The sequence below is a fragment of the Armigeres subalbatus genome, chromosome 2, assembly GCF_024139115.2.
Source record: "Armigeres subalbatus isolate Guangzhou_Male chromosome 2, GZ_Asu_2, whole genome shotgun sequence".
Classification (NCBI taxonomy): domain Eukaryota; kingdom Metazoa; phylum Arthropoda; class Insecta; order Diptera; family Culicidae; genus Armigeres; species Armigeres subalbatus.
The window spans coordinates 295,374,629-295,399,624 of record NC_085140.1 but is presented as its reverse complement, the minus strand read 5'-3'; the positions used below and the strand labels follow the sequence as shown (position 1 = coordinate 295,399,624).

Below are 24,996 nucleotides of genomic sequence, written 5' to 3'. Positions count from 1 at the left end.
ATATTTTATCTACGCTTGATTTCATTTACAGTAAAAAAAATAGATGATACCTCAATTAATGCAAAAGTTCGAAGAGGTACCTCTAAAGAAAAAGGTTGAGAACCGCTGAGCTACATCTCCCTAAAAGTGAGATGAAAAAAATATTTTTCCACTTTTTAACACATAAGGTTTGTGTCTTCATAAAATAGTGGAACGGTTCGGCACTTCATCCCATAGCTCCTATTTCCATCCCATCAAATACAAAGCATTGAAAAGGAATTTGTCTGCTTCTTATTTATGTGATTTCTTTCAGCAGTGAGCCCGCGTGTTGGCAAAAAGAAGCGACGAGATTGGTACTGTGTTTCTTTGTTTTGCGATGAGTTGAATATATGTTCAGTGAGATGGAAAACGGAACAGCTCCCCTATGTAACAAAAGTTCTCCTGAAAAACTTTTGGAGATTTGTTACGTTTTATGCTGACAACCCCTCGAAAATATTTTTTTCATGATATCTTTTTCATTTTCATTTTCACATTTTTTTGCAAGTTTGAGATAAACAAAGATTAGTTTTAGATAATATTCAAATACGCCGTCTGGTGTATATTACGACTTGAAAACTTAAAAACCCAGAATAATCCACCTAGCGGTGATGGTGCCTTTCTCGTGTATGATAAAACAAGAAAACACATAAGAATAACTAGAAAAGCACATAAGAGAGGTCAAAATTGCACTTTAGGGAGAAAGATTCAGTTATTTCCATCAATTCACATTTATTTGCGTTCATTTGAATGCATTGCAGTAGTTTCTGAAAAAAAATCGATCTTGAATTTTGTTTCCATTTTTCTTGGGAAAAATGGGAAAAAAACAATGTTTTGCCTTTCTCGTACAACAAAGTTGTACCAGAAGTCTATAATTTTACTCCAAAAGTGTGTATGTGTGTAGCCCATAAATATATTTTTTAAACGCGTTTCATGTAGAAGGACTTGACAGATTCAAGTGCAACTGGTTTCTTTCGACGGAGCAAATTTCCTAGTTGGACACTATTGTTTTTGTTTTCAATAAATCAAGCCGTTTAGACTATAATTTTATTTTTTAATCAACAAAAACACTGTTTGCATTCACACATTGAATCATTAATCATTTTAGCCGTGGCGCAACCCATTACTCTCATAATTGAGTAATTTTTAAACAACGTACTAGAATTGCACCAAATCTTTTAACGGCCGAAATGTTGGCAATAAGCACTGCATTTACAACATTAATTCAAATTCAACATATTGAATCGTGGAAGGCATCATCACCACTGGTGGATAAATTTGGCTTTGTTCAATAACTCCGGAAGACAATTGGCTGCTTGGGCCAATTTTCAATAGCGAAAAATTAGGAAGGATTCCGCGTCGAATGCAACCTGTAGCAAGTAAATCGGATAAGGCTAAGGACATCATCTCACTTTTAGGGGATCGGATGCGACAAAAGAAGCACATTAACTTACTGATAAAATGTCTCGAAGGCATACTATTAAATAAGCACGATTTTAGCCACTATGTATTTGTGCTAAAGCAATGCGAAGGTGTTCAGAGTCACCTATTAGCAATTCTTTTTAATCTGTCAGGTCAGCGCAGTGAGTTCCCGACGCGCTGGAAATTTATCTTAATGGTGGCCAGTGTTGTAAAATGTCATTTGCATTCGTTTGTTTAATTTTCCCAGAACTTTTTTTAGAAGGTAGCTATCGATTCATGAGGTATGACGAACTTATTGCGCTTAAATGTGCCTACAACTTTGTCGAACAAGACATTGTTGTAAATATGTAATCTGGGGCGTAGGAGGCAAAATGTCATTCAAATGACATTATGTCAAATGACACGTGACATTTTGGAGAGTTTTCAATCTCCAGCCTTAGATGTTATATTTAGAGCAATGTACCCTTGGACAAAAATATAGCCCTACTCAAGCGTTATGAGTACATCTAAAATTATGGAATAGATTTGGCTTCTAAAGAAAGTTATGAACAAATTAGTCAAATGACATGCAGATGACATTTTACAAGCCTGATGGTGGCTTTATGTTTTCGATCCACAAAAAAGGAGACGCGATATTGCAAACTTTCGGGATATAACTTCCTTCAAGTTATTCGAAAATTAATGAACGGTTGCCTTTGTTGCAAAAACTACATCAACACAGATCAGCACGGATTCTATCTGCAGCGCTCTGTATTCAAGAGCTTGGTGCAGTTTACTTTTTCCTGCTTGCGAAGCATGGACTTTGGTTGACAAGTTGATGCTGCCTCCATGGATTTGAAGGCAAATAGACTTTTAGTATAGTCGAAAAGCGTTAGCTCTTTTAGATCCTTTTTGCGGAAACGTTCAGTAAGCGTAAAAATGTTCGTAAAGCTGTTCAGAATCCCAACTGTTATCTGGAGTCCCGCAAGGTAGCATCCTAGGGCTATTCAATTTTTTTTTTATTCAATTTTCATTTGTGTAGATGACGCCTCCCTGCCGTTACTTCTTTTTCACAGACGACAAGAAAATAGTCAAAAATGCAAAATCATTATTTTTTTATGTCTTTATTAGCGAGACTTTCAGCCCAAGGCTGGCTCGTCTCGTAAACATTATTTCGTTTTTCAACAAGCAGAGTCTTATTCGTGTTCGACAAGTTAAGGTGCATGTGAGGGGCCATTCCGTTTCCACTACAACGATATTGTGACCAACTTGGCTGGTCAACTTCTTCAAATGGTCAACTGGGCTTTACGTTCAAACTCATTCATGAGTTAAGGGATCCGATATGTCACAGATCGCTCTTTTGCTCCCTGTGCGAACCTTTTTAGAATCGAAAACTTTTGTTGAAAACCATTAAAAAATCGTGCGATTTATTGGTTGGCGTGACAAATGGGATTTATCACCGTACGACGAGCGCTGTCCTCTTTTACGAATCGAACCATTTGAACTCGCTGGGAAATTGCTCACGGGTGAGTTCGGATGTCCTGCATTGTTAAATATACGCGCCAAAAAACCGCTTTGTTTGTCAGCTGCCAACATTTCTTCATTCAATATTTTTCATGTTTTGACTACAACATTTTTACGTTTTAAAGATGAAGAGGTGGAGTAGAGCAAGGTGAAATTGATTCGTCGGAGTCTTCTTAAGAATTCGGAAGCAGGTAGCAATCAGGAAACAGATGTTATCACTTTGATAGTTCGAACTGGAAGAGCTCTACGGAGTTTATTCTTTATATTTACGTTACATTTTTTGACAACGCATTTCTTCATCTTCTTCTTATTGGCATTACATCCCCAACTGGGACAGAGCCGCCTCGCAGCTTAGTGTTCTTTAAGCACTTCTACATTTATTAACTGCAAGGTTTCTAAACCAAGTTACCATTTTTGCATTCGTATATCATGAGGCTAACACGATGATACTTTTATGCCCAGGGAAGCCGAGACAATTTTCAAAGCAAAAATTGCCTAGAATGGCTCCGGGAATCGAACCCAGCCACCCTCAACATGGTTTTGCTTCGAAGCCGCGCTTCTTAACGCACGGGTAAGACGGGCTCGCATTTACGCTAAACTAAATTTGTCCATAACAAACGTGTCTGCTGATCTGCTTCGACAACGTCTATTAGAAGTTTTCCATACCGTCAGACGCTATCAATTAGATTTAGAATAGAATAAGCTATATTAAAACATATAGCTTATTCTATGGATGATGAAAACAGCTTGAAAAAAGTAAAATAGCATAAAATTTTCATATTCTTTTAAAAGGTAGAGGAATGAAAGTGAAACATGTAGATGGTTCTCACATTTTGGCAGATGAGGCGGTCGTGTTCCAGTCTTGGTTTGGAGCTAAAGGGTTCGAACAGATGTTCGATTTATACTGCATTTTTAAATTGTCCTTCTCGTTTTCAATAATATGGATAAAATCCCTGACATCTGCGAATTCAGAAAATCCATTAAAACATTTAAATGTACCTACACCTTAGCTTTGTAATTTGCAAAATGGCATCTTCATCAGCTCAAGTTATCTATTTCACTTCCAATGGATTCCAAAGACGTGCAAAAATTAGTTCCAACAACATTTGTAAGTTATAACAGAATTATATTTCCGAGTCTCATACCAAATTAGTCCACGTCGCAACTAAAAAACGTCCAAATTTTTTAGCATTCCGCCAAAAAACAACAAATTATCAACCATAACAATTCCGCACCTACATCTCCCAACCTAAACCAGATCTTTCAAACAGCCATTCCCATTTGCACCGTTCTGGTGCAGCCGCTGCTCCGGTTCCCGTTGGTCTCCATCAACCTCCGGTCCCATTTCGGTACTACTCCGACCACTGTCGTTGCTGCTGCTCGTAGTGCTTCCCAACTTACGGGGAATAATGTTCCGACGAGTGGTTCCGTTGGTACCCAGTGCCACCTTAGCCACCGCCGCCGCCACCACGTCGCCTTCATCGCGGTTATCATCATCGTCAGCATCACCACCACCACCACCACCATCGCCGCCGCCGCCGTCGTCGTCATCATCTTCATCGCCGTAGCAGATGGTTCGATTCACACGGCGACCGTTGACCTTCGCAGCGTCACCGTTGCCAACGCTCCGCCCGTGAGATCCATTGTAGCAAGAACTAACGGAGAACAATGCTTGCAGTTTGCTGGGCTTGTGCTGACTCACGGTGGACCCCAACAGTGGCAAACCTTGGTGGTTGCTTCCGGCTCCAACTGTAGACGTGGACAGCGACGACGAGTTCGACGATGACACCGACGTGGACGAGAAGGACGACAGCAGACCACCGATAATTGGCAACGAGTCGCGCCGCAGGTGATCCGCCGACGTCGACGTGGCACCGGACGCGGACGCAGTCGGATCGTTACTGAAGCTCCGACCGACTGGCTTGTTCGGGCTGGCGATCGGACTTGCCGGATTGGAACCCTTGTCACTCGCTAAAAGCGTCGACGCTAGCTGGGAACTCGGCGACCGCGACAACAGATGGAAAATATCACATTTATTGTTATTACTACCACTAACAGCGCTACTAGTACTAGGTTTATGGTTGGACTTACAGTTAGTGTTATTACTGTTATGGCTGCTAAAGCTAAATTTCGCGTTGGCCGACATGCGGCGCAGTTTGTTGGCCGCGGTGGAGACCGCTGCTTCGACGGCCGAGGCCGACTTTTTGATTGGCGATTTTGTCGAGCTGGGCTTCACTGGGGGCTCGGGGGCCGAAGTGATCGATGACCGGCTACCGCTTGGGGAGCACGTGCCGTGACTAAAGGGACATGTGATACCCGGAGCGGCGGAAACACCGTCATCGTTTGGTTGATCACCGCCATCTTCATCGTCATACGCTGCCGAATTGTTATTCGTTCGAAGCTGACGGCGACTGCCAATGGCCAGAGGTCGATTTCCGTTGCCATTTCGGGCGCAGGTGGAGTTGTTCTGGGTGGTGGTGGTGGGTGTGGTGATGTGATGATGGCGAATGATGCTGCCGACGGTGGACCCTGTTGGTGGTTGGGAAGTTTGGAGTTAGTACTGGTCGGTTGGGCAGTACTGGGTATTGTGTTGCATGAGTGAGTTTTGAAAGATTAGGCGGAAAGATAGATGAAGGGCGGTATTGCTTTGAGCGATTAGCAGATGTCCATCGAGCAGGATGAATTAAACAGATAATATGCGGAAATTGGACAGGATGAGCATGATTTACTACGATTTCAGCCAAACAACTTCCAAACAAAAACAAATCATTGGGTTAGTGATGTGAAACAAAAAATGCATTTAAATAAACCCGTTTTACATTGAAAGCACGAATTACCTCACTTACCTATTCAAACAAAAATGAAATCCCATCAACGAACTTGAAATTTTAGAAATAATTATTTTTGATACAATTATGCGAGATTTGTTGCTGTTTCATTTATTCGTTCTACAGAACGTTCAGATTTTTTTGTAGTTGATAAATTTATATGCACTAGCGAAAAAATATTGTCCATCCTCTCCCAAGTACCACCGTAGAACTTAGAAACGACGCACCTGATTTCCAAATCTCCACCTTATTTTTTTATTATTGCATTTCTAGCATACTGGTGCATGTCATTGAGAGTTGTCAATGGAGTACTGATAGCCGATACAATGATTGAGTTTTTGTTGAGCATCGAAAAAATCGAATACAGGGTGGCCACTGATATTCGATTTTCGAATTCCCGGTTTTTTCCCGCTTTTCCCGGTAATTTTTGCCAAATTTTCCCGGTTTTTATTTAACTTGAAAAAAGTCAGGGTAAGAGTTTTTATACTTTAACTAGATATTTTATTATGAAAACTCATATGTGAATATGCACATTATGTGGAAGATATTGATTTGGAAAATGTATTGGAGGTAACCACTTTCCCTTCGATGGGACTCGAACCCAAAGCGGTCGGGTCTGAGCTTGACGACCGACTGGCAAATAGCTTACACAACCTCACTTGATCAGTACAGTTACTGATGAAGAATGTGTATAGCTGCCAGACATTCTAAATACTCACGCTCCTCTAATGTGGACGTGTACTATACACATGGGAAGTATTGGCTTGAGAAATGGATTGCGAGTGATTTGACTATGCGTCCAATTTGGGAATCTCGAGCTCGTTCAGTAGCCGCTAGGTGGCGAAGTCCTTCGTAGCTTAGTTGGTTAAAGCACCAGTCTAGCGTACTGTAGGGTCATGGGTTCGAGTCCCATCGAAGGGAAAGTGGTTACCTCCAATACATTTTCCAGATCAATATCTTCCACATAACGTGCATATTCACATATGAGTTTTCATAACATTGTAAATTAACGTCCAAGTCGGGTGGTTTAATCCCCGGAAATAGGCAATTAACTTTGATTGACCTCAATTACAGTTTCAGGGTGTCGACTCAAATTTAAGAATTAAATTCCCTGACTTTCCCTGACTTTCCAGACCATTCTTCTAAGAATTCCAGGTATGAGAAATGTTTTTTTTTTCAATTCCTAGAAGCGTATGAAAATCTCTTCATGAATGAATCCTTGAAATCCATATGAGTTCCTGAGCTACTGGAAGCCTAATAACTTCTAGAAACAGAACTTTAAGGATTTTTAGAATATCATAGGTAGTTCTGGTCGTTCACAATGTTTCAAGTAAATGCGCAGAGCTCCTGAAAGATTTTCATAATCCACATCTTTCTAAAATTGGCTCCAATTAAAGTTATAATTTTTCTGGTGCCTTCATCCACCATTGGGAATTCTCACGGACTCCCTGCTCGAGTAGCACGCTTGTCACATATCAGTCACTGTGACTCATATGCGACCAAATCAAGTCACATTGGAGTTGCTGTAACCAAATCGAACTGAAGTGTGCTACTAGGGTGGAGTCGCAATAGACCTCTAAGACTATTGACGGACTTCTTCAAATCGTTGAAGTTTTCCTTATTATTCAGGAAATTTGTGTGAAATATTTTGACACAACTTATGAATTCTTTCCAAACAGTCGTGGAAGTTTCTAGATATCCTTCTAATGCCGTTAAAATTTTTACGGATTAGGTATTTCCATGAACGCCGAGAAACCTCCACTGGCCTCTCAAGTATAGAATTCTTATTCACACTCTGTGGAGTTTTTGGACTTCTAAAAGAAGTTACAGACCAATACCCACAAGCTCACATAAATCTATGCAGCACTTACAGTAAGCACAGCAAAATATTCTAACCACTGAAATACTTTCAATATTTTGATCTGAATACACTCAGGTCGTAAAGCAATGGTCCCATCCAAAATATGCATAGAATATTAGGTCGTGTTTATGGAATAGTGGCCTAACTAGTCTTAAATGCTAAGGGGAGCTACACGTACTCCATTTATTTTATGGATTTTTTAGGTTTTTTTAAGAACTCGTGAAAAAATGTTTAAAGACTCCTTGGCATATTTTCTATATGAATCCCTTCACGAAGACATTCAATTCAAATTTAAGTAAACACCATATAATCTACCAAGTTTTTGAAAAAATCTACTGAACATCCATCGAGGATTCATATAATAATTCATCGCTTCAGGATAAAAACTATCGAGACAGCTTGTTTAAATCCTTTGAGATTTTTTTTATGTTTCAGTGAGAATTCTGAATTAATTTCTGGAGAAAATTCTCAAAGATCAACCAGAATACTTCCTGATAAAGTTGTTTAATAAACATCAAAAGCTGCGAATGTAAAAATGAAACATTATTATTGACAACAACTTTATCTTCCATTTGCGTCCGAGCATGATTTTGGAGTATCGAGTAACGTTTAATTGAGAACATCGCCACCTATGTTCATGAGGTAGACCATATGTTGCTTTTATCCGTTATCATTCTCTCTACATGACTATTAATTTGTCCACCTAAGGACGCGAGGATCGACTAATGACTTTATAAGTGATCAAATGGAAGTTCACGAAATGTTTTTAAAACGTTACCTACAGAATCTTGTTTGAAGATGATGCCGATACTGTCGAGTACCGTCGCAGGTCTACAAAGATACTATTCGGCGTTTTCTTTTAACAAGCTTCCAAATACTCTATGACAGACAAAGAAAAAAAACTTCCAAATATCTAGTTGTTGGTTGTAGGTTGAACATGTTTGGTGATTGTTTGTTGAACGGTTCTGAACTATGCCCTATTTCAGCCATTTGATTCAGTTTCGACTGCTTTCACTAGATATATTTGAGCGTTACATTTTATTCAACAGGTAATGTGATATAAGCTAGATGTACCAGTTGTGGCTATAGCACCAGTTGTCGCACTAGTGCTTTATATGCCAAATGGCCAATCAAATCACCGCAAACCAAGTTCAGATCGATAAAGCATATTCATATGATACGATAAAACCTTTGACCTTCTCCAAAACAAGCAAAGCATAGTTGTAAAAATTGATTTTGCTTAATTTTTGACGTCCTTTGCACCAGTTGTCGCACTAGTGGTCCCTATTTGGCCAGTCCCATAAGAAAACAATGGGATTTGCCAAATAAGGAACCAAAATTAAGAATAGTGCCACAACTGGTGCATGCGTTCCCATTATGGACTAATCAATTTTGATGATTATAACAAATTTTATTGTGGTCTTCACAGCTGTTCTAAGGAGCAGGGAGTAAAACCTTTCGCTTGATATATAAAGTTCACCCACATGCCTTTTACTTATTTTTTAAAAAATAGTTGCTCTTATGTATGGCGACAATTGGTACACCCACCCTATTAGATTTTTCATTAGAGTTGGTTACTAATCAGCAATTTGAATTTATCAAGATAGATCGCATTTAATGAATTTTTCATATATCATAAATACAACAACATAGTTTGATAAGGAATTGCTCTCGCGATTGATGATTAAGTATTTGAACAAACTTCCAGAACTTCTTGGTTGATGGGAACATGACTCAAACGCTACTAATAAGGAAACTGCAAAAAAATCAAATCAACTCCGACACAAAACCACACCATCTAAATAATCTAAAATATTAAAGGGGACAATATGGATCAACAGTGACCATTTGAGCAACGTGGCTTTGGGACGTGGCTGTTATTGCTTAGAGATTAATAGAAACAAACTCTATTACCATGGAGAACATGAAAAGGGTTCGGAGTAGACTTTTAGTCTAGCGACTGCCAACGGCCACACTAAAAATAAGCTTTATAGCTTGATATTGGAAGTCGTTGTCGACTGTAACTGTATTGTTCATCGGCTATGAAGTCTGATGAACAGCTAAAACGTTATATTAGTTCTGATTCGACGTTTTAGTACCTTGATTGGTCCCTTTTCAATGGATTAAAATTGGTTCAGACTTTCATTGTCATAAGTATGTTTAGTATATTGTTCGAATTAATAAAAAATCACTATAAATTTTCAATATTGGGTTTTGTGATTTTTTTCCCTGACCTCAATTAAAATTCCCTGACTTTCCCTGACATTCCAGGTCCAAAATGAAATTCCCTGACTTTCCCTGACTTTCCAGGTTTTTCCAGGTAGTCGACACCCTGAGTTTTAAACTTAGCAATGAAGTAAGTAAATCACTGTATAACCTCATTATAATTATTGGCATTACTTTTTTTTAATCTACAGAATTTTTAAACAACTAATTTGAACACAGATTTAACCCGAAGACAATCTTCGTTTCCGATCAAAATAATTCGAAAGAATGAATATTTCGATATTCGATTCTATGCTTTTATGCCTTATAACATAATATTTATGACATCACCCGATTGAAGCGATTTGGATAGGAAGAGTGGGATTGCAAACTTCCTATTGTTAACATTTCGTGGATAAATGTCGGGCTCTTCTCCCCATCTATTGGGTCTATCTGGGAAACAAGGGCTAGATTGTATTATTGTATGTACAAACTTTCTTCTGGAAGAAGATCCTCTATTCATCCCGTGGATTCGCATAAGTGTCTCTGCTTATGGAACCACCCCACGCATTTTTGGAGGAGTTTGATTGAATACTAACAATAATATAAGCATGATCAAATGACAGGTGCCTTGCTACAATAGATGGTAGTATCATCACCATCATCATATAACAAAATATTTATGACATATAGCCGGGGTTCTACCAAATCACACGAAGCGCTCATATTTTACATTATTATTACTCATATTTTTGCCCAAGTTTTTGTTTAACAGATTTAATTGATCATAAATCGTATAGGTCCTATTTTATAGGATATCTCTCAATCCCATAACTACAACAACCTTCAACATCCTACAACAAATGTACAGACGAATTGATTTGGAATAATTTCCGTTTTCCTTTTACCTACAAAATATTACAAGTCAGTCAAAAAGCCGCTTATTCGAAACTGTAATCAAAATTATCTAGTGACAACACAAACTGGATCTGGGAAAAAGATCTACTTATTTTTATACCTCACACATTATGTACTAAAATCAAATAACAAAATTAGAATGCGATTGAATAATGAATGTTAAAGAGTAAATTTTTCCCATTTATATTAACTACATTAAAAATTTTGAAGAATTTTGAATGTAAGTTGACAAAAATTATTTTTTTCCCGGTTCATGTCCTGAATTCCCGGTTTTTTCCCGCTTTTTTCCCGGTGACTTCAATTTCCCGTCTTTTTCCCGCTTTTCCCGTTTTTCCCGGTTCGGTGGCCACCCTGCGAATACCAAAACCCTTCACGCTAAAAATGAACTACTCAAAATTGAGTCGAAACCGACTCATTTTCATTAAAAACGGGACAACTCAAAATTTGAGTAAAAGATACTACTTCAATAAAATGATGATTGCACTTAAACTAGGAGTCTGTTTGTCGTAAAATGCACTTAGATAGATAGATAAACTTGATTCGCATCTGTCGTATTAAAAATTGATGGAAGGCCAAGCTTAACTTTCGCGAAATCATCATTTTATTGAAGTAGTATCTTTTACTCAAATTTTGAGTTGTCCCGTTTTTAATGAAAATGAGTCGGATTCGACTCAATTTTGAGTAGTTCATTTTTAGCGTGTTTGCCAAGAACATAAACGATGAAAAAATTAACGTAGAAAACGGAATACGTATCTGTTGATGCATATTCGTATTCTAATTGAAGTAAAAGAAGAAATGTTGATCTAAGTAGATCAAATTTGACTACAGTGTCTACAGTATTTATAAAATCAGATTCTAATCTCAATCATGTACAAGCAAACTCGCTTTCGATTCTGTAGGAATGTAAAACGCTTGGATTGTTCATACAAAATCGCATAACACTCAAATGTAAAAAGAAAAACATGTCGCTCCGAAGAGCGTTTTCAACCGACGCACTGCTTTTAACAGTGTACAGCATTTTTGAATTGTTAAGAGTTCTGATATTTCCAATTTCTCCCAACACTGCTTGACCATAAGGATTAATAAAGTGTAACTGATAATTGTCGTTACATCCAAATAAAGCTAATAGTAGACCTCAATTCTAGACCAACATTTGAAAAGGGCGTAACAGCCAAAATTTATTCCTTCTGATTCTTTGTTTACATACACTTAACCGGCGGTTGTTAGATTTTCTAACGATTCTGTATAAGAATCTACCAAAACCTGTATGAATGTGAGCTCAAAAATGAGTTGTGAAACAAAAAATGTAAAACAGAAAATGTGAGCTCTCAAACAAATATTGTTGGAAAAGCTAACAAAATTGTTAGATTCTTATACAATACTTGTATAAGAATCTAACAATTTTGCATATGCCCAGTTCTTATACAGGTTTTGGTAGATTCTTATACAGAATTGTTAGAAAATCTAACATCCGCCGGTTGGGTGATATATAGGAATAAATTTTGGCTGTTACGCCCTTTTTAAATGTTGGTCTAGATTTGCCATCAAACATTGGGTCGTATGAATAAAAAGTAGTAAGTTCAACTTTACTACATTTTCAGTAGTAAACGTCACTTGTGGAACATGCTCGTATGAATAAAAGAGACTTTACTACACTACATATTTCGAACATACTACAAACAACTGATTCGGTATGAATAAAACAAGAGTTTACTACTGATTTCTTGTAGTCTGCTCAAGACGTTGCTACTCATGTTCCAAATGCAGATTATTCATCAGAATCGAAGCGAATCGGCTTTGTTCTTGAAAATAGAAGTCCAATTTAGGGAAAACAAACAAAACAGACATGTCTTTTGTTGATTAGCCGCAAAAAAAATATGAAATCATCATCGTCATCATGGGGTCTATTTTGTTTTGACGTTTCTCCGTGTAGTAAATGGTAGTAAACTGTAGTAAAGGCTAAGTTCGAATGTAGCATATGCCATAAGTTCGAAAATGTTTTTATTCATATCAAACATGTAGTTTTCTCTGTGGACTTTATTTTTGAGTAGATACTACAAGCGTTGAGTTTTGCTACTTTTTATTCATACGACCCATTGTGTATGGGAAGGTGTGTGTGTGTATCTTCAATCAAACCCCCACTGTCCGGCAGTGGTATTATGGAAGAAAACTGCCTATAATAGAGTCAGAGTCAGAGTCAGCCCGGGAGTTAGAAAGTGTTGGCTTTACTGCAGCTCCAGCGACCCATCTCGCCCATCTCAGACTGCCTGGTAACTCACGTCCAATCAGAAATTACTTTCACCGACAATAATCTCCACTTGTTCATGCTACCATTATCAATTGAATAATGGATCCATGAACAAACTGATTTTTAAATCCTGCACGCATTTAGTTTTGGAATCACATTAAAAAAACATATTGGAACAATCTCACCAAATTGATTGAATTCCGGCTATAATGAACTGACGAAGCGAAGATTACTTTTAGTGTCCACGAACTAACACTCTTCTAGAGGCTATTCTCAGAAATTCGCTATTGATCCATGTATTTCTGATATTATCACACAGCCACACATATTTCACCAAAGACATCTCCGTATACCAACTGCACAAACGATTTCGCGCACTCAATTAAGAAAAGCACCAAACGCGTAAATTTCAAACTTCAGATCACTTAAACTTTTTTCTTCTAGTACATATGCAAAATATAAACATCAGCCAAATCGATTTCTTGCGGGAACCAGAAAGGTATATAGGTTCGAAAACCACTCCTAACTGAGTTATTGCAATAATCATACCCAAACGTAATGACAACATTACAATAATGACAGCAATTATCGCAAACAAAGTAGTCGACATTAACTTTGCGTTGACTGTCTTTACCACGAGCACGTGTTTACCATCACCGCGTACCAGCGAGTACGCCGATATGGTTTTTTTGCTATACCGAGTTGCCGGACATTAAATTCGAGTCAACGACACGAACGGTCGTGTTTCACGCTCGCGCATTGGCAAAATGTTATTTCAAGTGTTTTTATACGCTTTCTTTGGTTCTAATTCGTGGTTCTTTTCGCGAGTTGGATTTTCGTGTGCCTGTTCCCAGCATGCAAAACAAGGTGATCAACGCGGTCGCTTCCGAAACGAGAACGAAACTGTCTCACCGGACTTACCGCTTTACACCCCAGAGCAACACTGATGCCGATCTTGTCGCAGGTCGCAGATCTCGGCTGCGTGGTTGCGAAACCCGTTTCGACCAGGGGCCACATTGCGCATCTCCTTTCGGCAGCTCTTTCGTATGACATTTTGCATGGTTTGCTCGTTTCAAGTCGAGATGCGCAATGCTACCCAATTCACTATTGGCATGTTCATCATTGAAAATGATTGCTAGGGTGGGCCTGGTGAACAGGAACGCTTGCTCGCTCAAGACCAAAACCATCGAGCTGAAGTATTTCCTTGAGGAAAAATATTCTTATTGTCTTTATTTGAGAGGCTTTCAGCCCTTAGCTGGCTCACCTCTGGTAAAAGGGGAAAAAATAAACATTCCCAAAGCGCTCCTAAAACCTGCGGTGAGCGTCAATATCTTGGACTTTTGCATCGTGAGACTCGACCGGATGACCAGAGGAGCTTGTGTGACCATCGCTCTTCGCTACAACATCAACTGCCACCTGCTGCCAAGACCACATCTCCCAGCTGGTCGTCTACCATGGGCTCAGCTCGGATCACTACCCGGTGGTGGCGCAATTGGTCTCCACGGTTAATCGACACCAGCAGTCCCGGAGAAACTATCAACGAGTAAACTGGGGTCGGTTGCAAAGGTGCGTGGGCCGCAACATAGACTACCAGCAACATTCGGCAACACCGAAAAAAATATACGAGCAGCTTCTTGCCATCCAGAAGGCGCTTTACCAGGCCCGTGAACAACATGTACCAATCATAAGCTCGGCAGGTAAATAAGGCCCTGTCCATCGATACACTCTCCAAAGAATTGATCCGTCTACGAAATGTCACTCGCAGGCAGTACTAACGTTCTGGACTGCATGTGCTTAAGACGCGTTGTAATTGAAAGACAAAAATTATTTAGGTCAGAATAGTGGACCTCAGAAATAGTGATTTCTCCAATAAGATCCGCGCTCTCCCAGAATGCTGTGCTAAGTCGTTCTGGAAATTTATCAAAATTCTAACTCTGAATCGGAGGAGTTGGAGATCTCAGTCTCTCAGGCGAATTGACGGCCTATGACCCCAGGATTCGACAGCATTCTGAATCTCTAACTCAAACATATCTCGCGCTGAGAATCATTGGGGCGTAACTGTATTGAACGATTCTTCTTAATCAATTTTATATTTAGTTTATTGCTCAATTGTTTTAAAAGTTACAACTGACTGTGACTGTTATTTTTGGTGCAAGATTAATTCATCTTTTATCACACCAAACCATTGAGCCTTCTTTCTTCCGGCTTCTCGGAAGCCTCCTTTCATGAATCAAAAGCCTCGGAAGTCTCCCTTTCCAGAGGCTCGCAAGCATCCTATCAAGAAGCTTGGAAGCCTACTTTCAAGTGGCTCGAAAGCCTTCTTTCAAGAGGCTCGGAAGTCTTTTTTCAAGAAGCTCGGAAGCCTTCTTTCAAGTGCTAAAAAGCATCCATTAAAAAGAGGCTTGGAAGCCTCCTTTCAAGTGGCTCTGGAGCCTTTTTTTAAGATGTTCAGAAGTCTCCTTTCAAGAGGCTCGGACGCTTTCTTCCAAGAGGCTCGGAAGGGTCGTTTCAAGAGGCTCGGAAGGCTTCTTTCATGGGGTTCGGAAGCATCCTTTCAAGAGGCCTGGAAGCCTCCTTTCAAGTGACTCGGAAACCTTCATTCAAGATGCTCAGAAATCTTCTTTCCAGAGGTTCGGAAGCCTCCTTTCAAGAGGCTCAAAAGTCTCCTTTCAAGAGGTTCGGAAGCCTCTTTCAAAGAGCCTAATAAGCCTTCTTTCAAAAGCTTAAAAGCATCCATTAAAGAGGATCGTATTTCTTTCAAGAGACTTGGACGTCTACTTTCAAAATGCTAGCGAGTGTCCTTTCGAGATGCACGGAAGCTTCCTTTAAATAGGCTTGAAAACTTCCTTTAAGGAGACTCGGAAGCCTCCCTTCAAGCAGCTTAGAGGCCTTTTTCAAAAGCCTCGGAAGTCTCGTTTTCAAGAGGCGCTGAAGTCTCGTTTTAAAGAGGTGCGGAAGCCTCTTTTTAAGAGGCTTGGGAACTTCCTTTCAAGAGGCACGGAAGCCTTCTTTCAAGAATCTTATCAAAGGCTCGGAAGTCTCTTTTTCAAGAGGTGCGGAAGCCTTTTTTTAAGAGGCTTGGGAACTTCCTTTCAAGAGGCTCGGAAGCCTTCTTCTAAGATGCTCAGAAGTCTCCTTTCATGGGGTCCGGAAGCCTCCTTTAAAGAGCCTCGGATGCCTTCTTTCAGGAGCTAAAAAGCCTCCATTAAAGAGGATCGTATTTCTTTCAAGACACTTGGACGCCTACTTTCAAGATGCTGGCAAGCGTCCTTGCGGGATGCTCGGAAGCCTCCTTTAAAGAGGCTTGGAAACTTCCTTTAAAGAGGCTCGGAAGCCTCCCTTCAAAGAAGCTTAGAGGCCTCTTCCAAAAGCCTCGGAAGTCTCTTTTTCAAGAGACGCGGAAGTCTCTTTTTAAAGAGGCGCGGAAGCCTTCTTTCAAGAAGCTTATCAAAAGCTTCGGAAGTCTCCTCTTCAAGAGGCTTGCAAGCCTCCTATCAAGAGATATGGAAGCCTCCTTTCAACAGGCTCGGAAGTCTTCTTTCAAGAGGCTCGGAAAGCTCCTTTCAAGGGACTCGGAAGCATCCTTCCAAGAGGCTTGGAAGCCTCCATTCAAGTGGCACGGGAGTCTTCTTTTAAGATGCTCAGAAGTCTCCTTTCAAGAGGCTCGGAGTGCTCCTTCGTGGCTCGGGAGCCTTCTTTTAAGATGCTCAAAAGTATCATTTCAAAAGGTTCGGAAGCCTCTTTTTAAGAGGTTCGGAAGCCTTCTTTCAAGAGCTAAAATGCCTAAAGAAGATCGTATTTCTTTCAAGACACTTGGACGCCTACTTTCAAGTCAAGATGCTGGCAAGCGTCCTTTCGAGATATTCGGAAGCCTCCTTTAAAGTGGCTTGGAAACTTCCTTTAAAGAGACTCGGAAGCCTCCCTTCAAAAAGCTTAGAGGCCTCTTTCAAAAGCCTCGAAAGTCTCGTTTTCACCAGGCGCGGAAGTCTCGTTTTAAAGAGGCTCGGAAGCCTTCTTTCAAGAATCTTATCAAAAGCATCGGAAGTCTCCTATTCAAGAGGCTCGCAAGCCTCCTATCAAGATGCTTAGAAGCCTCTTTTCAAGATGTTCGAAAGTCTTCTTTCACGATGCTCGGAAGGCTTCTTTCAAGGGGCTCGGAAGCATTCTTCCAAGAGGCAGGGGGGCAGCAGGGACAGCAGGGACAGCATGGACCATGTCCAACGGCTTGACGACCCCTCCCCAGCTGTCTGCGAGTCAGGGAGAACTGCCTAGGGCGTGGTGGGATTTAGCAGTGGGCTCTGCTAAAATCCCTCCCAAAAAACCACAAGTGCCCGTAATCAGACTCTATCAAAGCGACTGTGTGCCGCTTCAAAAGCACAAGCCCAGGGAGTGCCAATTGGCATGGGGAGTGTCCCTACTCCGGTAGGGTAGTGCGTGAGCTGCTTCGGCAGGGAGTGAGTGATCTGGTTGTGCTGAGGCAGGAGTGTCATAGCGCGTCGCCGCTATTGTCACCTCGAAGCGCAGCAGAAGTCTGAGTATGGACTGCACATGCTAAGGTAAGAGTGTCGTAGCGTAGTATCGTTGATTGGTCCCTACATACCGCTATCGACACCTCGAGGCATGGCAGTGGAGTGTTAGAGTGAGTTGGGGAGTGTCTACTTCGGTAGGGTAGCGCGTGAGCTGCTTCGGCAGGGAATGAGTGATCTGGTTGTGCTGAGGCAGGAGTGTCATAGCGTGTCGCCGCTATTGTCACCTCGAAGTGCAGCAGAAGTCTGAGTATGGACTGCACATGCCGAGGTAGGAGTCGAGGTACCCATCGACACCTCGAGGCATTGCAGTGGAGTGTTAGAGTGAGCACCCGAAAAAGGGTCACATGGAGTGAATGGTCTTTGGAGAAGCTGCTTCGGCGGCAGGGTAGCAGTGGGTTGTACCCACACACCTACAGTTGTGCACATGTGGTGCATGGGGAGTGTCCCTGCTTTGGCAGGGTAGCGTGTGGTCTGCTTTGGCAGTGGTGTGATTGATCTGCTCGTGCTGAGGCAGGAGTGTCGTAGCGTAATATCTGTAGGCCCAGGCAGTTACCGCTATCGACACCTCGAAGCGCAGCAGAAGTCTGAGTATGGACTGCACATGCTGAGGTAGGAGTCGAGGTACCTTATCGACACCTCGAGGCATGGCAGTGGGGTGTTAGAGTGAGCACCCGAAAAGGGTCACATGGAGCGAATGGTCTTTGGAGAAGCTGCTTCGGCGGCAGCGTAGCAGTGGGTTGTACCCACACACCTACAGTTGTGCACATGTGGTGCATGGGGAGTGTCCCTGCTTCGGCAGGGTAGCGTGTGGTCTGCTTCGGCAGTGGTGTGATTGATCTGCTCGTGCTGAGGCAGGAGTGTCGTAGCGTAATATCTGTAGGCCCAGGCAGTTACCGCTATTGACACCTCGAGGCATGGCAGCGGAGCGCCCGGGAGAGCATCCAAGTAAGACTCAAATGGAGTGAATAGTGTGCGAGCACCCAAGTCAGTCTCGCGTGGGACGAGTGCCTGTGTGAGCGATAATGAGCGAGTACGCTTAGTACTGCCATCCCCCCAGAAGTAGTACTGCGAGGTAGTTCCTGGGGGAAACGATGGTGGAGCCCAAGGGAGTTTAGTCGGTATTACCGGTATGGTCGAGTCCGACACTCCAGTACACTTCCGTGTGGTAGTTTGGCAACTACAATGCACGTGTACTGGGTTAATGTGTAAATGCATTCTCCCTTGTAAAAAAAAAAAGAAAAAAGAAAAAAAAAGAGGCTTGGAAGCCTCCATTCAAGTGGCACGGGAGTCTTCTTTTAAGATGCTCAGAAGTCTCCTTTCAAGAGGCTCGAAAGCCTTCTTTCAAGAGGCTCGGAGTGCTCCTTTCAAGGGGCTCGGAAGCATTCTTCCAAGATGCTTGGAAGCCTTCTTCTAAGATACTCAAAAGTCTCATTTCAAAAGGTTCGGAAGGCTCCTTTAAAGGGGCTCGGAAGCCTTCTTTTAAAAGTTAAAAAGCATTCATTAAAGAGGATCGTATTTCTTTCAAGAGAACGGACGCCTACTTTCAAGATGCTGGCAAGCGTTTTTTCGAGGTGCTCGGAAGCCTTCTTTTAAGAGGCTTGGAAACTTCCTTCTAACAGACTCGGAAGCCTCCCTTCAAGAGGCCTTGAGGCCTCTTTCAAAAGGCTCGGAAGGCTCCTTTCAAGGGGATCGGAAGCACCCTTTCAAGAGGCTTGGAAGCCTAATTTTAAGTGGCTCGAAAGCCTTGATTCAGGAGGCTCATAAGTCTCCTTTCAAGAGATTCGGAAGCCTCTTTTAAAGAGCCTCAGAAGCCTTCTATCAAGATGCTAAAAGCCTCCATTAAAGAGGATCTTATTTCTTTCAAGAGGCTTAGACGCCTACTTTCAAGATGATGGCAAACGTCCTCTTAAGATACTCGGATGCCCCCTTTCAAGAGGCTTGGAAACTTCCTTTAAAGAGACTTGGAAGCCTCCCTTCAAGAAGCTTAGAGACTTCTTCTAAAAGCCTCGGAAGTCTCCTTTTCAAGAGGCTCGGAAGTCCCCTTTCAAGAGGCTCGGGAGCTTCCCTTCAAGAGGCTTGGAAGCCTTCTTCCAAGTGGCTCGGAAGCCTTCTTTCAAGAGGCTTAGAAGTTTCCTTTCAAGTGGTTCGGAAGCATCCTTTCAAGAGCCTCGGAAACCTCTTTAGAAGAGCCTCAGAAGCCTCATTTCAAGAGGCTTAAAAGCCTCCTTTTAAGATGCTCAGAAGCCTCCATTAAAGAGGATCGTTTTTCTTTCAAGCAGATTGGACGCCTTCTTTCGAGGTGCTGGCAAGCGTCCTTTCAATATGCTCTGAAGCCTCCTTCCAAAAAGCTCGGAGGCTTCTTTAAAAAGAAAAATAAGTTCGAAAAGGTACTTCTCAATTTAAAGGTTGAGATCCACTTGCCGTACGTTTTGTTTCTTTCATGTGTACAGAATTGAACATTTTAAAATTTTGTGCATTTGACTTTTCGTCCCTTCAATCTTTTGTTCGTCGACCTTTTGTCTTTCAGCTTTCTGTCCCAAAGCCGATCACATTAACCGAGGAAAAGGAGGGATTTTATTATGATTGTACCTACCCGAAAAAAAAGTGTTTTTGTGTAAAATAATTTTTATAATAACTCAGGAGTGATTGGGCCGCAAATCACTTTCCCATACAATTTTTGGCTGCAAATTAGGTCTATTATCTCTTCCTTTCGGGTAATAACACCAATGACCAGTCACTCTTTATGCTGTTGCACAGTTTTTATTTGCAACGCAGGAGGATAATTAATGATAATTTTTCTGACGATCAGCAACATTACTTATAGCTCACTATAGCAACTATGAATATGATTTCAATATATAATGAAAAATGAAACAATATCAGAAGTTTGAAGCGTATGTGATGCGTGAATCTAAACTTTAAAAGGACACCAAAACGTCAACAACTGTCGGCACAAGAAATACAAATTCAGTAAATCCCCATTCCCGATAAAAATTATTTGATGGAAATTTACCAGCAGGAAGCAGAAAAGAAATTTAAATGTTGTGCAAAGTATTCCGAACAAACGTAGTAGTACCTACTTATTTAAAACATATTCTAACGGTTTGGCACGATGCTACCTTTTTGTTAGGGAATAAAAAATAGAAGAAAAGAATCTTTTCACAGACTTTATATAAAAATAGGACAAAGAGACATAGAAAGAAATAAAGTTTCTGAAAAACAGAGTTGATTCAATCAAATAAGAATTCGAGAGGGAATAGCGAGCGTGCTTTCCGATTGGTAGGAGTTCTAATCATTTTGAGAGCAAGTGTGAGACATGAACAACTCTGCTTTTAAAATAAGGAAAGTGACTAGGGAATAAAGAAAGGCTACACAACGTTCGATAGAAATAATCATTCTTATTCAACTTTTATCAACATAATCATAGAGTTTTGTGTATTAAATTATGTACTACTACAACAGAATAAAATTAGTAAAAATAAAAAAAAAATCGTCTTAATCTTCTGAGTTTGCCGGAAAGTAATTTGTTGTTCGAATTAAGTAGGAATTTCGTCTACTAGGCAAATATCTACACGTCTCAAACTATCGACAGAAATTGTGTTTTCGCTGAAATTTGAGGCCTTGTTGCGCATTCCAATAAAGCAATGAACATGTGTTTTGTAAGCTAATAGATTTTTGCTTTAGGGGTACTCTTCGCCTATTGACTATTTCGTTATAATCTCGCCCGAGGGGTCATACGCTAACTCTTATCGAAACCTGACAAACACGTGCACTCGCTCACACTCATTCGCGCGCGCTCAACCATCGCATGCTCGCACTCACTCACGCAAACGCAAACACCAATAAAAACAGCACAGCCGTAGGAGGTACAGAGACAGAAACAGGAAGAAAGGCGGATTGGGCGGTCCTACTGGTCGGCTTTTCCCGTCGGCAGGGTCGGATCCCGGGTTGAGTTTCCGTCACCTGTCGGTGCGGTAGAAGCGGATGCAGGCTGCGATGCCAGCTTTGTATGGGTGGGGGCCTTCATGACGGACTTGAGCTCCTGGCCCAGCTCTCGAAAGGAGAACGGCGAGCAGCGATTGACGCGTGGGGCGATTGGACTGCAGCCGCCGGACGTTGTCGCTGGGGAGGGGACTTGTAGCTCATTGTCCGGAGACTTTTTCGTTCCCATACCGGCGGCCAACGATTGGAGAATCCGATCGCAGAAGCTGACATTGTCGTGCTTCGGGACAAGGCTGAGCACCTTGTTTTTCGTGCCGTCGGGATCACGGCGTTCGACATGATTCTTGTCACGCGGCATCTCCGGTTTGGTGAAAGGATTTGGATCAGGGTTCGCTTTGGTAGTGGGAGATTGAGCAGGACTGACATCGAAGCCAATCTTGAGCCGTTGTTCACTGGGCTTTGCTATCACAATGGCGCAATCGCTGTCGGGGACAGTTTCCAGCACCGATCTGGCGTTTCCGTCGGGTCTCCGAGTGAGATTCAGTTTCATCAGATGACCGGGACTCTTGCAGGGGGATTCGAAACTAAGTTGCTTATCACAAATTGACGAGTAGTAATCTATCGACAGAAGGTTTTCGTTCGAGGCAGATGGAGGTTGTACAGGAGTCGCAACCGGGGGTTGATCAACCACAACAGGGATTGTGCTGGGGGGAGTAGCACTCACGACGGCGTCCCGTAGAGTTCCGTTCGAATGAGTCAGTGTAACGATGCCGCTACTTTGCGCTAGAACGTCTTTAAGATTAGAATCGCTGCGCATGTTCCGAAGCCACCGGAGCTTGTGGAATCTACCCTTCCCACTTTTCACCTTACCCTGAGTAGTTAGAGACGCTCCGGAGCATGCACTGGTAGTAGAACCGAACTCTCGAGATATCTGGGTGAAACTGCGGGGCCCATTCGATTTGAAGGATTTCTTCTTTTTCTTCCGCCTAAGCCCAATCGATGACCAAGTGGTGCGATTAGTAGATGGAACGGCGATCGTACTGGTAGCTGAATGTTTTGCGGTTAGTTCAGAAGCAGAGGAAGGAAGTGTTCCATTGTTGCTGTTACTGATTTTGTGGGACCATGGAACCGACACTTTCATCGAGAGGGATGTAGAATTTAGCATACCAGAGGAAAGGGAGGAATCAACAGCAGGCACTACTGAGAGTTTACTACTATTACTAGTTGCGAATGTTGTATTAGCTAATGATTGGTTTAATTTTGAACTGCCAATTGGTTTACTGCTATGTCTACCACTACTTCTACTACTACTACTGCTATTACTACTCCTACAACTATCAGTATGGATAGGTTGCGCGGCCCTCATCGGCTTGGTAACGTCGCTCTGGCTGTTTCTTTTGCTGCTGCTGTTGCTGCAGCCACCAGCTTCGGGTGCCGGTGTGGGCGAAGCAGAGCTAACGGAAGCGGGAAATTGAGGGGAACCCGAAGCAGGAGAGGGACGCGGGGGATTAAGGCCGGCACAACTACCGTAATAATAGTTATCGTTTCGATAGTACAGGTTAGCATTATCGGGCGGTAGACACTCACCGGAATCCCATCCTTCCTCCTCGGTTGACGATTCCGAGCTGGACGATTCCGAGTACTCCGGACAGTGTAGCTGATGGCTTTCGTCCACGTAGTGTTGATGCTGGATGTTTTCGAGCGACCGCTTGAAATACTGCTGCTGCTGCTGTGGTTGTTGTTGGGCATCATGATTGTGGTGGTTGTTCTGCTGCTGCTGTGGCAGTGTGTTCAGTTGTTGCTGCTGTTGATAGTGTTTCTGTTGCTGCTGTTGTTGTGACTGGTCATGCGGCAGGAAACCACCGGGTGAACTATTATGGTGCTTGATTATCGTTGGTCGGTAGGGGTCGCTGCTGATTTGCCGATGAGGCGGGTGGTGCTGTTGCTGCAGCAGCTGTTGTTGGTGCGGCGAATGGTGCTGTTGCGGCTGCTGGTGCAGCCTCTGTTGGTGCTGTTGCTGGGAAAGTAGGAGCGCTTGCCGGTTGTTCTCCATTGCGCATGTGATCAACGGGGAGGCCGACTTTAGGGTTACGCTGTCCGAAAACCTACCATTCGGTACCCTTCGCAGTACAAGTGACACCTAAAAAAACAAGGAGAATATATAGGTAGATAAGTTGATCGTATACATTATCATCATTTAGAAGGTTGAGTAATTGGGTGTTTCTTTCCAAACATATTGTTATTCTATGGGCAATAATTCAAGAACAGAAAAATTACGGACTGATTGAACTGCAACGACCTTCAGCACGAAACTAAAGACACTAATTGGAACATGGAAAGTTGTAACCAACTAGTCAATGAAGCGAGTCATATGAGGCTTGAGATCATAGGACTGTGTTAACTGCGTTGGCCAAACTTTGGAGTACACAGAAAACCATCGGAACAAATTCGGCTACACTCTGGCTTACGAGATGAACACGCTCCCGACATCGTGGAGTTGGTATCTCCTACTAAGTGCTCTGTTCAGACACATCATCCTGCGCATATGAAGACATAAATAAACGAATAATCGTTGCCAAAGTCGAGGCAAGGGTTCGGAATAATCCGATGTTACGCGCCAACAGATGCTGCTGATTTGCCGCAGTTAGTAAGAAATCAAGTCAAGGCTGGTAGTGGAAGATACGATGGGAGTCTTCCAGTTCGTGATCTCAGGCTAGTAGGTACTCGAGGTTTGCTCACAATTCCTCTCCTGACCGATCTTGTACTTTTTGTAAGCAGTCAGGCAATCCAGAGTCGATGATCGAATGTACTAGGTGTCACACCTAGCCGGTGCTCAAGATGGCACGTCAGCAACCTCTAGCCCATATTATTGCGAGATATTTTTACCTACCCAGAAACCCCACACCATCCACCAAATTGCAGTTGTAAATGACTCGCTGAGGAGAAAAAGCTCCAAGAACGGTTGATGGCTAAGCGGCAGATGGCAGAATAAGAACGGAGGGAGTAAGATTTCCGTTTCGAGAAGGAACCGAATGACAAGGCAATTGTGTATCGTCTTTCAAGCAATCAACATCCTTCGTAGCGTCGTATGCAGCAAGCCAGTCAGATGACGTCGATGCCGCCCAGAGAGAAGATCACAACAACCATACCTATTTGGTTCTGTTCAGATCGGCTCTACTCAGTCAGCTAGGGCAATGCAACGGAAGTCGAACATAGTTTATTGGTACGCTCCGGTTCGGCTCCGGGAAGTACATCAACTAAACGTGTTCGAACGACGAGGATAGGACATATGAGGGTGTATTTCTATCTTTCATGGTATCGGAATCGAATCAAAATGAGGATTTCTACAATATTAGCTTTTAAGCTTTAAGTAGTGGGCAAACGCCCACCTTCAAAAAAAGGATCTAATTCACCATTGCCTTGCCCTGGCAAGTACCTTCTTTTAAAGAAGAGGTTACATCCACTATTGCCTTGATCCGGCAACCACCTTCTTTTAAAGAAGGGATCATTTCCACCATTGCCTTA

The 24,996-nt window shown here is 42.1% G+C and overlaps 1 protein-coding gene across 7 annotated transcripts in view; it reads right to left on the bottom strand.

Annotated features, from left to right (window-relative positions):
- Positions 1-3,398: 3,398 nt before the first annotated feature.
- The window catches only part of LOC134212438 (putative uncharacterized protein DDB_G0282133), a 289,981-nt gene continuing 268,383 nt past the window's right edge, over positions 3,399-24,996 (bottom strand). For 6 of the 7 annotated variants that reach the window (XM_062690298.1, XM_062690296.1, XM_062690301.1 and 3 more), the window contains one exon: positions 20,908-23,611. In XM_062690298.1, the coding sequence (XP_062546282.1) occupies positions 21,437-23,611 (2,175 nt within the window). In that variant the 3' untranslated portion in view covers positions 20,908-21,436. Of the gene's footprint in view, positions 5,470-20,907; positions 23,612-24,996 lie in introns of those variants that run through there. The other variant, XM_062690302.1, reaches the window with a different exon arrangement.